At 47.8% G+C, this 22,167-nt stretch overlaps 1 protein-coding gene across 6 annotated transcripts in view; it reads right to left on the bottom strand.

The window, feature by feature from the left end:
* The window catches only part of LOC119441413 (tripeptidyl-peptidase 2), a 141,043-nt gene that overhangs the window by 111,479 nt on the left and 7,397 nt on the right, over positions 1 to 22,167 (bottom strand). For all 6 annotated transcript variants that reach the window (XM_037706038.2, XM_049661242.1, XM_049661241.1 and 3 more), the window contains exons 3-6: positions 17,664 to 17,759; positions 14,406 to 14,513; positions 10,778 to 10,911; positions 591 to 688 (exon numbers count right to left, since the gene is read on the bottom strand). In XM_037706038.2, the coding sequence (XP_037561966.1) occupies positions 591 to 688; positions 10,778 to 10,911; positions 14,406 to 14,513; positions 17,664 to 17,759 (436 nt within the window). The remainder of the gene's footprint in view (positions 1 to 590; positions 689 to 10,777; positions 10,912 to 14,405; positions 14,514 to 17,663; positions 17,760 to 22,167) is intronic.

Raw genomic sequence — 22,167 nt, 5'->3', positions numbered from 1 at the left:
AAATTCATACGTTTGGTCGGCACAGCCACAACATCGCAGAGAACTCCCTCCTAGGTAGTGCTTCGTCCTTCGCAAAAATAACATCCACAGACTTGTTTTGCTGGTATTGTTCCAAGCTGGTCTCTTATGTGAACACAATGAATAAGTTGGCATTGAACAAGCTTGAAAAAATGTGGAATGAGTGCGGTAAACATGCACGGATTATAATTAAGAAAACAGTTGCACCTATGAATGTCAGCGAGCGCACCGTGTGCAAGTGGACGTTACAAGAGGGATCAAGAGATGGCGCCACCATCCCGTGTGACACACTGGCTGACTGCTCCTTCTGAACCCTCCACTTCTGCCGTCTCTGCAACCCTCCTTCCCCTCTGTATCTTGGAATATCTTGAAGACGCACAATTTACTTTACTGTGTTTACTGTAGGCACGAGGACTGTACTGGCATTTGTACATTTACTCATGATGACTGACAGTAATATGCCTCCTAATGCAGAGAGGCACACTGTGAATGCAACACGCATATAAAGTGAGAACAACCACCGTGGCAGTGCAAGGCCCTGCAATGCACGGTGGCTCGAGGATGAAACGCACCTTCCTTGGTGAGGGTGGCAAACTGGAGAGTCTCGCTGTAGTTGCCCAGCAGGGCACAACTTGCCAGGTCACCCTTCTCCGACGTGTCTACGGCTGCCCTGCGCACAAAAAACATGGCACGAAGTGCCCGGATTCAGTGCACATTACAGACAAACTGAACACTGCTCACTATGTGCAACTTGATCAGCGTCATCAGCATAGCTGCAATTTAAATAACACACAGCTTAGATGAGACAAGGAGCAAGACACAAAGCAAGCGCTAACTCGCAACTTAAGTTTATTCAGGGCACACATAACGCAATAAAGATGTGGCACTGAGCTGTATTGTGGCACAGCAATGAACAAATTTTTCTAAGAAAGAATGCTGAGATTTGGTTGTACGCATGCAGTGCAACACGACTATGAGGTTCATGGCCTCTTACACACAATGCAGTCTGCGTACATTTCTTGGTTCTTTTATGTACACTGTGAGCTTCAAATAAACTTCAATTGCAAGTTGGCACTTTTTTGTCAACAGTGAAATCTTGATATGAAGAACTTCAGGCGACCGTGGCAAATTTTTCATTATTCTGAAAGGTCATTTTAGTGGAAAGTCCCAAAATTGACCCTACCGCCCATCATACCGTCAGTGCATCAGTTGTCACTGCATGGGCCGTCCAGAAAAACGGCAGTGTTGGCTCTCGGCCCGCACTGTTGCTATTTTCTATAGATTCCGAAAAAGAAAGGACACCTCAGTCATCATCAGCCACTTATAAAACTACCGACATGGTGGAAGCTCCATGTCGCCTGCAAAGCGAAATGGTGTTATTTTATTTTTCTAAATTTTTTTTCCACATCCCTTGCTGCGGACATTGCAACTGCCTCCCTCGAGGTAGACACCTGAGCTATTCCAAAACACGAACGCATGTAAACTACACTATCCGAAAAGGGCAGGCCGAGTGGCCTCCCCGTGAGTGTGGAGGTTACATTTTTTGGCTTAACGACCACCTTAGAAAGACGCTCAAAAGGTAGAAGCGTGCACAGGAAGAAGGACGAAAGAAGGAAGAGATGCGCCTCCGTTGCTGGCGACACTTGTCTGGGCGAAGCATGCGCTCGCAAAACGCTATGGCCTTCGATGCAGAAAAAAAAAAAAAAAACAGCCCTTCCCGTGCTTTTCTCCTGCCACACCATCTCAGGTTTTCTGAGCCCATGCGCTGCGGTGTGCCTTTTCAGCACTGTCTTGTGTGATTGCTTTGTGCCCCGGTTGCCATGAAGGGCACACTAAAAGCCAAGAATCCCCGGATTTTGGAATATGAATTCATAGTACAGTATAGACCACTTATAACGTAACCGCTTATAGTGCAGGACCGAATATAGTGCGGTCTTTTCAGACTCCCGTTAATTTTACCATAGCACTCCCCGCATACACGTATCGCTTATAGTGCAGTTGCGGGAAACGAAATACCGGTTACAGTGCGGCTGCCTGGGAGTACGGAAGTCAGCGGAGATGGCGAACGCTCCCCTCAAACGGGCGCACCACACCAAGGAGTGCCCGAGGAAGAAAGAGAGACTGAAGTGGAGGAGAAGGGCACGTGATGCGAACGAACAGCCAGTGAGGCTGAACGAATCTTGAGTCCGAGTCGTGAAATATCACGGCGCGCATAATAGCGAGCGAGGGCCGGCCAACGCTCGCTTCACGATAACGGCAGTAAACGAAACTTCAGGGAGCGGGCGGCGCCGGCACGGCACGGCGAAGGGCGCACGCGGAGACCGTGGAATGTGAGGGAGGAGGGCGGCAGGGAAGCAGATTTTGCCTCGGCAACTGCGCCGCTTCGATGGCTCCCCTCGCCCTCCCTCGTAGCTCCCTCACTTTCGACTGTCATCGTGCGCGCCTGCCGCCGTGCAGGCCAGGCGCTGCCGCTACAGACGGCTCGGGGCCAGCTCCCCGAAGTTTCGTTTTCTGCCGTTATCGGGAAGCAGGCATTTGCCGGCGTGGGCAGTTTCGTTGGCCGGCCTGGGACAGCGCCGCTGCTTCCCTCTGCGCCGTAGCCACAGCGTGCAAGGTCAACACGTGACTAGAAAGTAGAGAAAGCATAAAGGAGAAAGAAGGGTTCACTGCCATTTTCTACGCGTGGCTACGGTAGCGTGGCTGAGACGTCGGCATGTACACGCATGTTCCGGCGCAACGCAGAATCGGTGACCTTGCCATTTGAGAGACGGTGGAATTTCCACCACTTTTTTTTTTTTTTTTTGTTCACGCGCGACATTGAGGGGTCTCTCCTAAGCTTTTACTCTATGGCGGTGCTGGAGCAATGCCGGTCGGAGGCGCCGCCGCGTGATTTGGTTCGAATTAACGAGATTCAACTATACATTGAATGCAAATGTTCTAGCCGCATTCCTCGACTGTCGCATACACGTGGCGGCTCGGTGCACATGTTTTGCATATGTGCGGGCCTTGAAAATTGTTGCTTTGGTTATAGTGCGGTATTGCTTATAGTGCGGATATTTGCGACTCCGGCGACTTACGTTATAAGCGGTCTACAGTGTACTGAGGTGTTAACATAAAATGGAAACTGAATAACAATCACTATTCTGAAGTTCGCAGTACTGAAATACTTTTACATTGAAGTTATAAGTAGGGGTGTGCAAATACCAAATAGTAGATTTCAAATCGAATTTAGAATCGTAACAAGAGAAAAAAAGCCGAATATCGAATTGAATATCACAAAATTTTTCACGAAACTTACTGCTTACAAATTTCGAGCAAGAAAATACGGTGCTGCACATGCTCAGAAGCCTCCTAACTTTTCATAACAAGAATCTATCAGGCTATCAGTAACATGGGTACGTAGAAATGAAAACGTACAGTACGGTGTACTGTCATGTCTTGTCCCCCCCCCCCTTCTTTCCTTCGGTCATCCGCCATCAGCACAAATGCATGCAACCAGCCTGTGTAAATCCAAAGCTAGCCGAGATGGCTTGCTCGAAGCTACAACAAGCCACCAATGTACGTCTATAAACAGCGTCGGGAACGAGAGGCCACCATGTGGTGCGTCGCACAGATGGCAGCCGGGAACAACTTTGTTGCCATCCGGAGCACTGGCTTTCATTTGCGAGGCGGTTCGTCGGATCTCAGAGTGTTGCGCGGCTGCTGCGAATAGATGTGCATCGATTCAGCACCAAATCATAACTTTAGCTGCCGACGCCCCTTGATGCAATGCTATTAGGCCTAATGGCCTAGGTAGCATGGCCGTGATGAAAATTCGCCGTGGCCAATGTGGTAACGAGCCGCAAGCCATCGCGGTATGCTTGCCTCCAGTATGTTTATACAGGCGGCTCATCATGCGATTAGTTCTGAGGTTACGTGTGTGGTTTATATTGACGGCTGTTGAAGTGGTGTGAAGTTCGTTGCCACTCATCCAACACAATCTGCGGGCCTATTGGTGGCTAAGTGGCCCGATCTTCCTACTTTACAAAATACACGCTGCTTATGTTGCCGTTCCCTCTGTCCGCGTCGTGTTATGATTCGAACAGTTCTGTCAACCCGGACGAATCTTGCACCAACAAAAGTGTCCCAGGCCGATGCAGTGCCGTTCTGTGAATCGAGGCGTTCATGCGCTCTGTGTGATCCCCATCCTCGCATCGAGCTGACATCAGGGAGCACTCGCAGTGACAACTCGCAGTGACAAAGTTCATTACCCCGTCAGCCGGGGCGGCTCATTCGGGGTGCGCTCGTCAGTTCTTTTGCACCGAAAACGAAGTGAAACACTCGCTTGGGCGGCATCGAGCCCGAGGGGCTACGCAGCGCATGCCACACTGCGCGGCGCGAGTCTCTACAATGAATATATCGAATATTCCGAGTATTCGCATGCCCATACTAACAACTGCTTTTCTAAATTTTAGCCAATTATCTTTTCAGTGGTGCCACTGACGAACTGAGATTTGGAGCAATTTTTTGAGCAGCAAAATCTTAGTTTTGGAGCAATTTGGAGCATCCAGATAAATTTCGGAGCACTTTGGAGCTAATAAATGCCAGCTGTGGACACGTCCTAAGCTATTTCAAACACTTAAAATTGACAATCATTATTCCAGAAAGTATTTGCTTGCTGTAAAACAATGTTGCTCTGCCTCTAAATACACGAGCTTCCCTTAAATTTAAAAGAAGACAACAAACCTGTTCACACAGTGTGCTGTAATTAGTTTATTTCAAGTTGAGTGAAGCTGCTCAGATGTTGCCTTTTAGATCGTATGATTTTTTCATTGACAGCTGACACTTCGTTATGTTTTCAGCAAGGCTCTACCATCAGTCAGAAACACCTGGACAGGCTCAATGTCATCAATGCTTTTCTGAGCCAGGCCAGCCTTGATGAGCCCCTCGTAACGCTCAGTCATTGCTTCAGATGACACCAGGTACTTTTCAACGGTCCGTTTTTCTTCGTAAGGCTGAAGCCTGGCCGATTCACAACTGGCGTCGACTGATTATTTCGACACCAGCAATGCAAACAAGCTGGATTATTTGGACTACTTTCAGGCACCATCACTGGCCCATAAATTTAAAGTATAAGTACAACCGAAATTTCGGACACCTTAAGGTACGCCATTCTATAAATTTCGAACTCCGCCTGCACGACGTACTCCGTGCTAATTTCACCACCAAGTTGAGCAGAAGTAGCAATATTTTGGCGTTGATACCGCGCTGGCATCGCCGCAGCATGGTGGTCTCCCATGTTGCCGACACCTCCTATAAACCGAAACTAGCGAAGCCTAGCTTAGCTAATCTAGCACCGACCGCGCACAAACCGTCGGGCAAGCGAACTCTGGCAAGCCATTCAGGAGTGAATTCGGGTGGGCTCCGCGCGTCCAGCGTTTATTATTGCGATAGCAATTACAGTGAAAGCTCGATGATACGAATCTCACGGGGTCACGAAAAATATTCATATTAGCCAAAATTCGTATCATCGAAACACAATTAAAACTACAGTCGAATCTCGATAATTCGAACTCGAAGGGGCCCGAAAATTTGTTCGAATTAAAAGGACGTATTTTTGAAGTATTCGTGCACCATAGCACGATGCACGAACGGTGCGAGTTGTGAAATATCGCGGCGCGCAAGCGCATAACAAGCGCGGGCCACGAAACTGCCCACACCGGCTAACGGTCGCTTCCCGATAACGGCAGAAAACGAAGCTTCAGGGAGCGGGCGGCGCCGGCACATGGGTGCGCGCGGAGACCGTCGAAAGTGAGGGAGGAGGGCGGCATGGAAGCGGATTTGGCTGCGTCAACTCCCCTGCTTCGGTGGCTCCCCTCGCCCTCCCTCTCAACTCCCTCGTAGCTCTCTCACCTTCGACTCCGTGCGCACATCTCCGTGCGCGCCCGCCGCCGTGCTGGCGCCAGCTTATTTTAGCCGCTCCCTGAAGTTTCGTTTTCTGCCATTATCGGGAAGCGAGCGTTTGCGGGCGTGAGCAGTTTCGTTGGGCCGACTGCACCTCCGCCGCTGCTTCCCTCTGTGCTGCTGCCGCAGCGTGCAAGGCCAACATGTGACTAGAAAATAGAGGAGAAGGGTTCACTGCCATTTTATCCGCATGGCTGAGACGTCGGCACTAGTGTGTGCTAGAATACGGTTGTCTAGAACACTCTAGTCGGCACGTACACGCTCGTTCCGGCGCGATGCAGAAACGGCGACCTTGCAATTTGAGAGAGGGTGAAATTTCCGCTGCGGGTTCTTTTTTATTTTTTTTTCCCCGTTCCTCCCTTTGCGCGCGGCATTGAGGGGTCTCTCCTGAGCTTTTGCTCTATGGCGGTGTCGGAGCAATGCCGGTCGGAGGCACCGCCACGTGATTTGGCGCGCTGCTAAGAGCATTGTCGGTGCGCGATATGTTCGAAATAAGCGTGTTCGAATTAACGAGATTCGACTGTAGCTAAATTAAAGAGTCAGAGGTGAACTCACTCAGGCACATGTACGTAAAAAGCATTTATTTCTTGAAGAAAAAGTCTCCAATGTCCTTCTATCTCGGTAGACAATCCTATCTCGGTAGACATAGCTCGCTGCGACTAGGTAAAATGGCGCAAACACAAAGAACGCGGCCCGAAGCATAGCAGCCACTCCGTCCTATGGGCGGCCACCGAAAAGGAGGAAAAGTACAAAAGCACCACTGCTTCCAACTCTTCGCGCCCAGTCGCGGAGTCCATGCTGTCCGGCGCCGCGTCTGCGCCTCCGCACCAAAAGATAACGGGAGAAAGCGCGTGACTGCGCGCTCTTCTCTTTCGTGGCCGTCAGTGGGGCGGCGTTTATTCGTATCAACTGACACAGGCCGAAAATCGATTCGTAACAACCGTTCTCTAGCACGTTGCAAAATAATGGGGCTCGGCCGGGACCATAGAAAAATTTGTATTATCCGGAAATTCGTATTAGCCGTGATCGTATCGTCGAGCTTTTACTGTATATGGACACTTCAACCGGATTTCTGCTGTTGGCGTCGCCGTCGCCGTGAGGTTCCGTATAGATAAAATCTTCGCGGTGCGCCGTATGCCAGAGCAGAAGCGTGCGGGGACGCGCGCTATCACGGAGAGCAAACGCACTCAATCTCCCACGGGCAAGCAAGGAAGCAGGAAGCCAGCGCCGAAGGGAGCGGGGGGGGGGGGGGGCACTTCTACTTTGCTAGCAACCGCGCTCGTCGCTGGCCCGCACCGTCTCTTATCTCCACACGGTATGCGCTGTGCATTCGCCGCTCAGTTTCCATTGAAGCGATAGACTGCACGTACCGTATTTACACATTTGTAGGTCGACCCATTTTTACAAATTTGGCAATCCAATGTTGGGGGGTTGACTTAGAATCGAAACCGAACCATGTACCGCTAGTAACGGCAAGAGAAACGAGAAATCAGGGGCGCTACGGCGTGGTTACAACTTTGCACCTACGTTTTTATGGTTACGGTAGAAGCGTAGCGTAATAATTTACTGTATTGCATACATTCTGATTGCGCGCACCACGAGCGCACGGCTCTTGTGGGAGCATGGATCATGGAAGAGCCGCCGTGTAGAGGGTATTGGTAGATGGCGGAAGAGCCGCCGTTTGGGGGGTATTGGTAGCTGGCGGAAGAGCCGCCGTTAGGGGGGTATTGGTAGTTGACGGAAGAGCCGTCGTTTGGGGGGTATTAGTAGTTGGCGGAAGAGCTTTTCTTTGAGATACAATTGTTTTCGACGGCCGCGCGCATCTGTCACTTCTGCTGCTGTGCTGAATCGTCGCGCCTGTCATGAGTGAAGAGCTTTCGGCGCTCGTTCTCAGCAGCGTTCAAACGGGCTGCTATCCTCCATGTTGAGGAAACTAACAACTGCGCAGCGGGACGCAAGTCTGGAGTCAGTGAACGTGTGATGCGGCAGTGGCGGCTTCAGCGCGAGAAAATTTGGCCTCTATGGCTACTGTGTGCGGGTGGGTCCTCTCTGCGTGGAGCGCTGTACCGCGTGATGTCGTGGTGCGTTCGTTCGCGAAGTGTGTACTCACACTTGATGATGACGTGCTGTGGGACCGCAGCAGCTATGATGGCAGCAGTACCAGTGAGGTCAACTCTAGTGACGATGGGTAGTCTTAGCAACCCCATCAATAAATTTCCTTTGTGTGAAATGCACTCGCGTGGTTTTTCTCCCCCTCCCCCTCCCAATTTTTTTTTTTTTATTTTGAGACATGCAATTTTGGGGGCGTCGACCTACATTCGAGTCGACTTACAATCGTGTAAATTCGGTACCTTCGCCCGCTGCGGCATATGCGCTTGCTGCCAGCGTTTTGACAGTCGTGTCTGCAGTCATTCAGTGTGATCTGTTCATGTTTGTTTGTGCGCGCTCACGCCACACTTGTTCATTCAGTTAGTAATAGTCGGGCCATATTTTCCAACGCACGCTACACATGCGATGCTGCCCAGATCGGCAGTGCAGCGCTACAGGTGTGTCCCTTCGCACGCGCTGCCCACGGGAAGCGCTTCTCATCAACACCACCGTTTCACACGCGCCTTCTCGTGGTCATCGAGGCTCTCTTCATGTCGGTCTACTTACGCGGCAGCACACCTGCTTACTTAATCAGCTCATGTTTACTACAATTCATATTGCTACCAAAGTCGCTCACCTTACTTCGTATGACATTGCTGTGTTGCTATCGCGTTCATTGCTTCGCCCTCAGGGTGAAACTGTGACATTTTTTCATTGATGTGTTAACCAGCGACACAGTCGTGACGACTTAAGTTGTTTAAGTGGCGTCGCCTACACCCTCGATGTCTCCACCGACGAGGACAGTGACTGTTTCAGAAAAAAAAAAAAACTGCCGTCATTAGGCGATGATAACGCGGTGGACTACTGCACGGCAATTTTGTAGCGATGCATTCCACTCGATTCTATATGCCGCCCTTATCGTCCACCGTTCTCAGCCGGCTGATCCCATATAGCGCAGGCGTTGCGCCGCTCTTATACCACTGACGAAGCACAAGGAGTGGCACCGGAAAAGGCATCGCTACAAAATTGCGGTCCCGTCGCTAAAGGTTGAAGATTCGGTGCATGCATTAATTGTACTTTCGTCTTTATGTGGCGACAGCATAACAATGGTAGAAATACGGACTGACCAGATCATAGGCAAGCGTACGTGCATGCAGAACCGGCGTTGACAAACTTCGGCTTTATTTTTGGACGATCCCTTTCCAGGGTACTTTCACTTTTACGACATTTCGAGCGACTAGCACTGGACATATCGATGGATGATAGCGTTCCTGGCACACTACCAAGTATGCCAACGCTCACGCTAGTGATGCGAAATCCCAGGAATGTGAACGTATCCCCGAAAGTGGTCAACCGAGAATAATGCCTTTTTTAGCCACTGGCGAAATAAATTCAGTTATTTTCTGACGAACTTGGACATTTCCGACTGCCAATTACTTGCAACTTTTAGGTAGTCCCCATCGAGCCCGAAATATCGGTCGCCGTTCGATTTATGAAGCAGCTTTAGTCATGTGCGCTATGCAGTCTGCGGACCACTGCGGCCACACACGTAATGCGCAGGCGCTAATTTTGGCGTACTTCAGCGCAAAATCGTGTATTTTTATCAGGATGGCGCAGGAAATCTTGTATGGAGCAATCTGGCGCATTTGGCGCAGGAGTGGGAGCACTGTCTTTATTTTTCTTGTGGAAAAGTCAGCTGCGGTACATTAAAGCTTGCTAGATGTGCTCGCCGGAGGGCAGGGCAGTACTAACACCTTGTAACACATCAACACCGGACAGAAAAAGTAGCAAACAAAGGTTGTAAACTATCCAATGACAACAGAAAAAGCAATACCTAAACTAACTGAACATGAATGCTGTGACGTGGTGGCACTCGTGCCACATAGAAGAAATGTGAATTCATTGCGAGATGCAAAATGCAATGTTGACAATACAGGCTGTGAGACCTGCCGATGGGGGAAAAAAATACTGACCACCGGGTTTGCCTCTTTGAACATGTGCATGCACAACACGACCGCAGGCGTTCTACTGTAGGTCAAGCCATGTTCAAGTGTTCAAAACTGCATTGCCAGCTGCAGCCTGTCTCATCAATAAAGTAACTGGTTACATGTAATTGGCTACTGAAAAAGCTAATAAAATTACAGTGAGCATTACAAAGTAAAAAATGTAATAGATTAATTACAAACCTTCTGAAAACTGTAACTGCTTACAAGTAATTAATTACATGTAATTTGTTACGTACAAGTCTGCTCATAAACAACAATCTGCATGGAAACTTTTACATTTGCATTTACAACACATACCTGATCAGCACATTCGTGGCACCGTAAGTGACCCAATACCCAAATTAAACAGATTGAATCATTTATGAGTATTTGCAGTTGCCGCAAAAAGAAAAGCTGATATGAAAAGCTATATCCCCAGACCAGGTGACCAAGCATCGAACAGCCTCGCTGGCAGGATTCGCGGAATAAGTTTGCACCCTCCATTATCCGTGCACAGGCATCTCACATGATAAGTACGAAGACATACAATAAACGCGTCTTCAACAAAAGACAAACACGGGTTTATGGATACACTAATGAAGTGCAGCATGACCGCCAGTTTAAAGTAAGCTGAAGCACACGCTGCTCCCCTTCAAGCGATTAACAACCAACAAGCCCAACTGAAAATACTCGTTTTACAGTAAATAAAATAAACAGATGGATTGATGTTGATGGGAAGGCACCTCCACGTGGCCCCGTCGTGAAAGACAACGCAGTCGTACACTGGCCCCTGGTCCTCAAACTTCTTCTCCAGGCTGGCCAACACCTCCACCTGAGCTTCACGTTCCTCACGCTCTAGCCGCTGCTCCAGGCTCAGCTGCGGAGGATGCAGAAAACAAGTTAACCAAGGACCTCCTCTGCTTTGGCAAGACAAGCAAAGTGAACATGTCTGCCATGTAAAATGCATGTGTGTGCACCATGAGTTACCTGCACATTTATTCTAACAACTTTAACCCCACAGAGCCAACATATCATTTTCGTTACGCTGAGTTCTGATATCTGAAAATTCTGATTGAAGCATAGGAAACTTTACACAAGGTCCATAATAGCATCTTTATATGCTGGTGCAAGTTTGGTTGTAGATAGTAGAGCAAACCCATCCCACATACTTTTAGTCAAGTAAAATTCATTGTATTTTTTGTTTTGTTTTATGGTACGAATGTACATGGCCAGAAATAAAGGTGAGCTAGTTGTTATAATCTTCCTTTGTGGGATTAAAGTAAGATTGCGAATTTATTGATACTTTGTTTTAGCTCAAATTTCAGAGAAGGATCACCTCTTTTTGATCTGCATTGTTCAATCAAGCACTTGACATTTTGCACGCCAAGTTTGTCCAGAAAAAGCTTATAAGCTCCATCATACGCTGACCTCACCACTGAAAATTTGAGCTGCTTTAGACATGATCTGGTTTAACCAACACGGGGAACTAATAACCAAGGCAAACAACAAATGTGTACTGTTTTATTGGACAATGCTGACCAAGAATTACCATCTTGTTAAAACATTCTGGGATTTTACATGCCAGAACCATGATATGATAATGAGGCACGATGTAGTGGGGGGCTCCGGATTAATTTTGAGCACCAGGAATTCTTTAAAATGCACTCAATGCCCGGTACACAGGCGTTATTGCATTTGGCCCCATTGAAATGCAGCCATTGCAGCCAGGATTTTATCTCGCACCCTTGGGCCTAGCAGCGCCACACCAAAGCCATTATGCCCCCACAACGGGTTACAACCTTGTTACAAATTTCTTCAATTACGAAGTAGTGGTAACTGTAAAATCAAGTCGATGAAACAACAGTACAGGTCCATAGACTTCCACAAATCCTCAAGCGAGAGTTCAAAGGTTGGGACCACTCTAGAGACACATTATCAATCAAACACTCGTCGCACGCTGGCAGAAGCTACAATTTACGCTATAGATTACCACACTATCAGCTACATACAGTAGACTTCCAATAATTGAACTTCGACTCATTCGATGTTTCAAGTAATTCAAACCTGGCCAAAGGTTCCAGCTGGCGCCCAAACATTTCTAGGGGCCCAAACTTTCATTATTTCGATCCTAAAATTAGCCTTTGGCGGATAATTCGAACTTGAATAGACAGCACACATGTGAGTGACCCCTACGGTGACCCCGCTGGCGACCCCTTTAGTGGCAGCTCCTGGCTCAGCAGAGCTTAGGGGACAGTGAATGCGTTGAGCACACATCACTTGTTGAAAATGCCTATTTTCAGCCCACCCTAGGAATAATTTCAAGCCACAACCGTAGCTCACAACGTTCGTTTACGGTATTTGCCCAATTCTAATGTGTGCATGTTTTAAAAAAAACTGGACCGTAAATTGCCTGCGCGGAGTAGTCAAACACGAAACCTAAACCACCTTTATGTATGCTTTGCCGCATAACACGTATTATTGCAGCAAAGCTGCCTTTGTGAAACTGGCTGCCTTTGTGCAATAATTTATCCTGCTAAAAAATTGCGTATGTGTTAAATTTTTTTGTTTAGGAGCTTTAAAGTTATTTCTATGGTAGTTTGATTCGTGCACGTGTTAGAATAGGGCTAATACTGCCAAATGAATCAGCTGTGTGTTCTGGGGTTTCCTTTCTGCATCTTGTATATTTTACCCGCCAGATAATTCAATCCATTTCGCCAGTCCCGTCAGGGTCAAATTAATGGAAGTTGACTCTATTAGACGAAAAAAAAAAAAAAGTGTTGCACAGGCACTTCAGAAATAAGCACCTGCTGCCACAGAGCAGTGCAAATGTTTGCTGGGCCTGAATGGGAAGTGTATTTTGCTATCCAATTTTCAGTACTATTTAGGGCTAAGCAAATGTGCTATTTGTGTAGTTTCGAAATTAGATACAGTCGAATCTCGTTAATTCGAACACGCTTAATTCAAATTTCCCGTTTATTCAAACTGACGCTCTGGTCCCGTCAAAGTTATGTGTATTCCAATGGGCAAAAACGCCCGGTAAACGCTCGGTAATTCGAATGCAAAAGCATTTGTGACGGTTAATTGGAACACACCATGCACCAACAATGTTCTGAGCAGCACGCCAAATCACGCACCAGCGGCTCCGACCAGCATTGCTCCAGCACCGCCATAGTGCCATACCGCCAGCTTAGTAGAGACCCCTCAATGCCACGCGCGAAAAAAAAAGGAAAAAAAGAAGAAGAAGAAATGCGGCGGAAATTTCACCCTTTCTCAAATGGCAAGGTTGCCGTTTCTATGTTGCGCCGCAACCCGCGTGTACGTGCCGACATCTCAGCCACGCGTAGAAAATGGCAGTGAACCCTTCTCCTTTATGCTTCCTCTATTTTCTAGTCACGTGTTGACCTCGCACGCTGCGGCTGCGGCGCAGAGGGAAGCAACGGTGGTGCCCCAGTCTGGCCAACGAAACTGCCCACGCCGGCAAATGATCGCTTCCCGATAACGGCAGAAAACAAAACTTCAGGGAGCAGGTTAAGCTGGCGCCGGGCTGGCTGGAGCGGCGGCGCCAGCACGGCGGCAGGCACGCACGGTGACAGTCGAACGTGAGGGAGCTACGAGGGAATTGAGAGGGAGGGCGAGGGGAGCCACGGAAGTGGCGGAGTTGCCGAGGTCAAATCCGTTTCCCTGCCGCCCTCCTCCCTCCCCTTCCACGGTCGTGACGTGCGCTCGTCGCCGTGTCGGCACCACCCGCTCCCTGAAGTTTCGTTTTCTGCCGTTATCGGGAAGCGAGCATCGGCCGGCGTGGGCAGTTTCGTTACTGTAGTTTCGTTGCCCTCGCTGCTATGCGCTTGCGCTCCGCGATATTTCACGACTCGCACCGTTTGTGCATCGTGCTATGGTGCACGAATAATTCAAAAATACGTCCTTCTTTTAATTCGAACTTCTTTAAGTTCGAACAAATTTTCGGGCCCCTTCGAGTTCGAATTATCGAGATTCGATTGTATAAAGTGGCTGCAGATGTGTGAGCGATGTTCTTTCATTGCTAGGTTAGGTTAAAAAAACACAGCGGCACGCAAGGTACTTCACATTTGAAAAGCAGCCCAGCTCATATCGTGCCATGTACCATGTCGGCACAGCTTTGTAATGGAACAGCCATTCCTTCCGTATTTCCCACAGCTGCTACAGCCTTTATTTTATGAAATGTAAGTAACCAATTGCATTCCTAAATGAAGACATTACTGTATTATATTTCTGTAAACCCAACTATATACTATCCAACGGAGCTCGTGGAAGGCCTTGGGGACATGCAACAGCAGATGACCCGAGCGTACGAGCGCCACCCAGCTCACCCAATCAGCTGCTACTTGCACACACCTGTGACGTGTTGGTGCCCTGGCTCCCTTCCAGCTCCTGCAAGTTCTTGGAAGCCTTGGCTTGAGCTGGACCATGGGCTGGGGACCACTCACGCTCCTTATATGCCTTCTGCACATGACAAGAGTTCGTGAGAAGCCCAATTCTGCTTGCACATAACCCCGAACACGAGCAAGTTGCTAATGCATAATTCATGTAATGGTAGCAACACAATCACGGGAGTAGGCTCAACTAGAGAGATGGGCACATTTTTCAGGAATAGATAAATGGGTGATCATCTCTGTAGGCAAGGCAGCAACATGGTGTTGAGACCGCACTGGAAGGATTAGAAGGCGTTGCAAAAGTGCTCCGGCATACAGTGCGATTCCTGCTCTTCTCCTTAGTTTTTAGCCTCCACTAAGCAGAGGCTACAAAGGCTGCATTCCTCTCTTAGAAACAAGTCGGATGCAGTTTAAAGTCACAATGTCAGTTCACAAGTTTAAGTGCAGTCACCAAACAACTTTTAAAGCACAGAATTTTTTGTAAGACTTCGACAATTTGGATTTTCTTAATGCACCGTGATCTACACTGTAGAATCAATGAATAACTGCAAAGAAATTCTCAATGCAGTACTGTGCCTTTGTAAATTTCTCAGAAACACACAATGTTACAAACCAAGGATGTGCAAATATTGAACAAAAGTTTCTAATCGAATATCGAATCGGATCAAGAAAAAAAAGCCGAATATGAAATCAAATATTGAATATCAGAAAATTTTAGCAAAATTTAATGCTACGAATTTTGGGCAAGAAAACACGGTGCTCCACATGCTCGCGAGTTGCATAACAAGAATGTAGCACGCTATCAGTAACTTAGGTACATAGAAATCAAGATATACAGTAAGGTCCACTCTTAAAGGGAACACTAAATTAGTATGTCGGCACTGATTCAAGATCAGTTTTAGTACAGTAAAGCCTCGTTAATTCTGAAAATCGGTTAATTCGGACACGTCCTTTGGTCCCGGCTGGCTTATGCATTATTTATTGCAATGAAACTCTTGTTAATTCGGACGTATGTGGCCGTACATCGGTTAATTCGGACAACTCTCGGAGCTCGACGAGCGCCGCAAATGTGCAACGCAAACGAGCCATAACGACGAAATGAAGTGACGGAGTTCGCATCGCCATAGCCATCAGTGGAAATCGTACGGGAATGACATCAACGCCAGAACGCTTCGTGCCTATTTGACCTTTAAAACTTTTATTCTTGCATTTGCCAGCAGGCATAGCACCGCATTGGCCGCGTGCCTTTATGACTGCGTAGTCACCATCCATGATCGCGTTGATAGCGACCGCGGTTTTGTCCACAGCGGTTGCGGCAAAAAGTAGTTTCGTTTTGACTCGGTACATTTGTCGGCTGCGCGCCTTCAGAACCGCAAAGTCGCCGTGCATGATCGCGTCGACAGCGGCCGTGGTTGCGGCAAGTAATAGTTTCGCTTTTACTCAGTGCAAAGCTGTCGAGGATGAACAGCACCGTCGACATCACGATGGGCGGCGACCCGGCGACATTGGCAAAAAAAATAAAAATAAAAAGGCGTGTCTCAGATGAAGACGCACGCCGCGGCTGCGCTGTGAAGGAAGTCGTGCACTAGTCAGTCACGAGATGACCAGAATTGCAGCTTCCGCAATGCTTTTGTGCAAAATAAAAACAGCATTTGCTGATTCATTCAGTAAATAAGAGCGTGTTGACGTAGTAAGGATTTGTTTATTGTTTTCTTGATAACCTTGATAATTCAAGATTCGGTTAATTCGGACATATTTTTTGGTCCCGTGAAATTTGAATTAACGAGGTTTTACTGTATATGAAGGTCTGGAAAATACTTTTCAATCAATAGAATTTCTGTTGAACAGAATCAAGTGCTTTTTTATTGTGATAGCAATTATATGAACATTCCAGGCACATTTCTGCCGCCGCCGTGAGGTTCTGTATAAAGTACAAGGGTGATAAAATCGTCATGGCGTGCCGCATGCTCCACGTGCCAGTGAAAGCGTGCAAGCGTGAGCCCAGCGATTGTGGCTCAATCTCGCGCACACAAGGGAAGAAAGCAGGAAGGTAGTGCACCGCCTTCTGTCACACGCAACGCTCTGGGTGTAGGGTAGGCAGAGGAGGTGGGGAGGGGCACGTTCTACTCTGGGTGGCCCGGGCAGGCATTGTGCAATTTCAGCTCTACTTTCTTAGCTTTTATGGGGTAGTCACTTTTATCAGATTACCACTTATATAGAATGTTTTCACTGTCCTGTTCGCCTCATTATAACAAGGGTTTACTGTAATTGAATCAGCAGCTCGAAGCAATATTCGTTAATTATTGGTTGCAGGCATTAAGAAGAATAAAAAACTTATTTTTCCGCCATCAGACATGGTAGTGCCTTTATTAAAGTGTTTGTCTACAGCAATACTCGGCACGCTGAAGTTAAATGCAGCCACATTCGTTAAGCAAAGGGTTCTATTTACAAGAAGTTCAATGTCCTTGGTTCGCTCCTTGCAACCACGGGACAGAACTGTCAAAAAGAAGTTGCATGTGCACCATGACTGACGCTGCTGTTGCCTGTCAAAGCTGTTTCACATGCAGTGGCTGCGGTGAAAAAAAATATCTGCTGAAGCTTGCGTCGCAAAATGTCAACATCAAAGCGCAACACCAATACGTGCATCGGCAATAACGAGAGTTTTGTCAACGCAGAAGGTTGCCCCTTGCTCTCAAAGTATATGCACCTGTATAGTTACAATTAAACAACACAGAAATCAGTCAAACGTTAGCATCTTGCTCGTTATATTATAATAGAATAAGTAACAAGCTTTGTGGTCTTTAAAAGGAATGTACCAGAAGAGTCGCTAATTCCGCAACTGTGGCGACGCCGGTAGAGCACGTAAAATAGGCATCAACAGCAAGGCCCTTATTTCAATGGTGTCGTCCCGCCCAAAATCGCATCGCTCACTACGACAAAGCAACGATGCGACTAACTTGGCGAAACCCACTCACAGAGAGCTGCAATAGCTGCCACGGTCACGAAGCAATAAAAACTGCTCTATCGCTGAATGAAAATTGCGTCATGTGAAACAGCCTTCGCTCACTGAAACTTTGCCAGCCCTGTGGGTGCTGCTGGCTGCCAACATCTAGCCAGCGAGCAGAGAATGTCCGCAAATGTTTCCGTCACTCTCCACAACGCCCCAGTGTCGGTAAACAACTAGCAAAATAAGCTCCACAGAGGAAAGTGGAGTCCGCACCTGAACCCGTTCCTTGAGGCACTTTGGGTAGAGCTCGTAGGCAAACTTGAGCCCCACGTGAAACTTGCCACTAGGGTTGCTCCACGTCTCAGGAATCTGCGACACACGGTATGTGAAAGGCCCCATGAGACTTTGACATTGCATTGCACTGACACACACACAAGCAAAGTGAAAAGACAGCCCTGGATGTTGACGTAGTTCAGTTCACACTTAGCTAAGTTCAATGTAGCACAGAGGATCATCAGAAAGATTGGACAGGTTCAATGCTACACTCAAGATCAAGGCAGCAAATCTATGAAAGGTGGAAAGGCAATGCAATACCTACATTAGTGTGATATCAAGAACATGTGTACCTTCACTATTAAAGCCTTGCTTACTATGCATTATGAATCAAAATAGACATTTCACTAGGCACAGCCCCAATTCCTGAAATACTACTTTTTCAACAAATCCTGCGTAGCCTCACCTTGACTGCGATGGCAAAATGGAACATATGGACATTTGAGAAACTTAAGCAAGAAATGCTGCAGTCTGCAGTGTCATTCCTTCATACAATAAATGCACTAAATTAAATTAGAGTGGTACATTACGATATTTGTGTAAATGCTTATTCGCATTTGTATGATGGAAAAATGTTAGTAACTGGCAGAGAAATTGAAAGCCAAACTCTGCCTCACTAAATATTATACTTTAACATTGGCAGCGATTATGTCAGGCTGGTGTTATGAGTTTCCCAATATTTTTGTGTATTTGAGCTGTATTTAGGTACTAAAGGTTACCGAAAGTTGCCTGCTCATGTCTTTTCAACTTCCTTTTTTACTGTTCAAATACTTACCTAGTGCCAAGCACACACTTTGGTAAAATTTATGAGACCCCGAGGATCTAGTGATGGAATTTCAAGTTCGCATCGCTACCAGCTTTTCATCTTTTGTGACCGTTGTGGTTTATCAAGCTTTACCTGGTGGCAAAACCAGCCTATTCCGTATTCCTGAAGTGCACTCCGTCAGTCCAGCTTGATTTTTCTTTAGCATTCAGGAAATTAGGTATTTAGCAAGGTGACATTGTAAGGCTGTTTTCGCTTTGTTTTTATCTCTGCATTACAGATAGATTCCTTGCAGAATGTTATGGGTCAAGCAACAAATATAGTAAAAGCTCGTTAATTCGAATTTCGCGGGGACGCCCATTGAGTTCGAATTAACCGAAATTCGAACTAACGAAATTCATTGAAAAAACAGCAGGAATTGAGACCGGGTTGTTGGAAAATCACTCAAAATATTTACTTGCGAAAATGATCCGTGATCACTGTCTGTTTCTCTTCTTTGAATGCGATCGCCATAGCCTTGTTTTCCAACGCGCGAACGTGGCAGAAAGCATCCTCTGCGTCTTCCTCGAAGCTGAAGAATAGACGCGCGACACGCATAGCCTCCATTAGTTCTAAAGCTGAGGGCCACGTGGATGCATCATCCTCTTCGTCATCCGCACCTACATCGACGACGGGCGCTTCTCCACCAGTCACCTGTGCGATGATATCGTCGGTGATTGTGCCGCAGACCGCTGCACAGCGATCTGCATCGACGTAGTCGTCGAAGGTCACGTCCTCCAGCGCATCCCGCAATCTGGCAGGAATGACCACGGCCTCGCGCTCGTCGGGCTCGCAAGCTGTGCCCTCATAGGTCACACAAAAGCCACTGTGGCGGAAGCAATTGGCAACAGTTGTTGCCGTGACCTGATCCCAGGCCCGCACCAACATATGCAAGGCCGTGAGCAGCGTCACATCGTAGCGACACGGCACCGAACGACTTCGTAGCTCTGACGTACACGAGGCCTAGCGACTGAATGTGCGGCACACAAAGGACACGGAGACTACGCAGACACGTCCGGCACGAACAATCACACGATGCGGAGAGCGAGCGCAATGACGACAGTGACGCCGCTGCGCTCGCGCCATCTATCGTTGAGCCTTGAAAGCTTGCGGCGGCAGTATAAAATACCACCACGCAGCGGCGCGCAGTTCGAATTATCGATAGAGAAGCCGATGCGCGCGTGAACTAACGAGTTGGTTAACCCATAGACGCCTATATATTGTGGCCGGACCATGACCATCAGTTCGAATTAACCCGAAAGTTCGAATTAATGAGGTGCGAATTAACGAGCTTTCACTGTATGTGTCACTTCTGAACTGAACAGAGTGTTCATAGCCAAGAAAATTATGCAAATGTAGGGTACGAGTAGAGCCCCCAGGTTAGGTGCAGGAAACCTTTATACACAAGGCCTGCTTTTCAGGGAAGCTAAGAACACCGAGCTCGATGGTGGTGCCCATCAGTGGGAACACAGAATATTTCCGCATGGGCATCCTTCGACTTCCTTCAGCCAGTGACTTCAATCAATGGACACTAAAGGTAAATATTAAGTCAAGCTAAAGTGATCTAGAAATTCAGGTAAATGCAGGACACGATGAGAGACTCCCCCGGGACATTGAAGCACTTGCCCAATGAGAAAGGCACTCCTCATTTAAATTCTGTCTCTAGTACTCAACCACTCATTACAAAAACATCATTGTATTGCATTATAAGACGAAAGAAAATGCTACCAGTCCAGTTCTATTTAATTTTTAGAAAAAGGAACTGAACTAATGATGATGATATGAGGCATAAACTAAAGGATGCTAAACCAAACTACTAAACAAAGATACTCCCCAAATTTTAGAAAAACGTCTCAAATTTTGGAAGCACCTGAATCCTATGAAGACAACAGCGTTCCAGTAAAATCCTTCAATGATTAATATTCCAATCGGTTTTTACTGTAGAGGATGGAAACCTACCATTCATGGAACTGTCTGACCACACACAAAAAAAGCTGCTAACAGTCACTGAGAAAGGTGTGCTGAACGTCTTATTAAATACTAATACACAAAAGGGCACTGGTCCTGACAACTTGCCAGACATCATTTTTAAGAGGTAAGCGCAGTAGGTAGCTAATCACTACTGCGTAATCTTTAATAAATCACTAGAGACACGCACTGCTCCTACGGAGCCGAAAACCGCAAGAATACCTATACGCAAATCAGGCAGCAAAACTGTGGTTTCAAATTATGGACCGATATCACTAAATAGCTGTGTGTAAAATTATTAGAACATGTATTAAAACACATAACTCTATAAATGGTACAAAAACATATCCTGTCTTCTGCCCAGCATGGTTTCCTTAAGGGCCTTTCAACAGTTATTAGAATCAATACATGATGTAGCCCATGCCATTGATAACCCGAAGCAAACTGATCTCATTTTTTTTTAGATTTCCCTAATCCATTCAACGGCGTTTGTGGGGAGCACACGCTGCCACCTTCTCCCGCGGGCGCTCGCCCGTCGCTTGCGCACGGAGCACACGCGGCGGTAGCCGGGCGGACATCTCGTGCGCGCACAGCGCGCGCTGCGGGAGCCAGGCGGACACAGGAGAAATGCACTTTGCCCTCTCCCGGTTCTCGCTCGCCTCTCGCGATGCGCGTGTTAAGTTGTGTCACTTCGCTACCTGGCGAGGCATGAAACGGGACGTGATTCCCTACACCCGATCGTGTCATGTGTGCCAAAGCGTGAAGCCCCGAGGCGGACGACCGCCCGGCTTCATGCAGCCTATCGACAGCCAGACTCCCTGGCAAATCGAGGCATGTGACGTCATAGGACCGTATCCCACAACACCGAGCAGAAACAAATTCTTGCTGGTAGTCACGGATCACTTCAGTAAATGGGTAGAACTTTTCCCCCTACGAAAACTGACAGCCCGGGTGATCATGGATAAGTCGATGGAGGTTTTCACCAGGTTTAGTTTTCCGGAGCAGTTGATAACGGACAATGCGTCCTACTTCACTGCAAAGGCGTTCGTTGACTCATGCGCCGCACTGGGCATTAAGCATAAGGAACGACAACCTACCATGCTCAGTCGAACCCCACTGAACGAGTCAATCGCAACATCAAACACATGCTTGTCACGTTCTCTGAAAGGCATAAGGACTGGGATACCTACCTTCCAGAGACCGGGTTTGCATTGCGATCGACAGTGAACCGCTCGACTGGGTATGCGCCTTCTTCTCTCAACCTGGGGAGAGAGCTGCCGAATTCGATGGATAGGGTTCTCGCGGATCGCAGCGGAATGCCAGTCGCGCCGTCAGCACGAGCTAAATACGCGACGCATCTCCGTGCCAAGATGACGGAAGCTTTACAAAAAGCACGCTGTAATCTTCGTACTGCAAGGGCACAGCAGAAGGCGCAGTACGACCGCTCGCATCGGAACGTCCACTACGAAGTGGGCGATCTGGTGCTTCGACGCCAGCACGTTCTCAGCGATGCTAGCAAACAGTTCGCTGCCTCGCTGGCGCCGAAGTGGACCGGGCCGTATCAAGTGAGAGAGAAGGTTTCCTCGCTTGTTTACCGGCTCGAGAACAAGAAAGGAAAGCCGATCGGTGGACCGGTACACGTATGCGACCTGAAACGCTACGTGCCTCGTGATG

The sequence above is a fragment of the Dermacentor silvarum genome, chromosome 2 (assembly GCF_013339745.2).
Source record: "Dermacentor silvarum isolate Dsil-2018 chromosome 2, BIME_Dsil_1.4, whole genome shotgun sequence".
In the NCBI taxonomy this organism is placed as follows: Eukaryota; Metazoa; Arthropoda; class Arachnida; order Ixodida; family Ixodidae; genus Dermacentor; species Dermacentor silvarum.
This window is presented reverse-complemented; position numbering and strand designations above follow the sequence as displayed.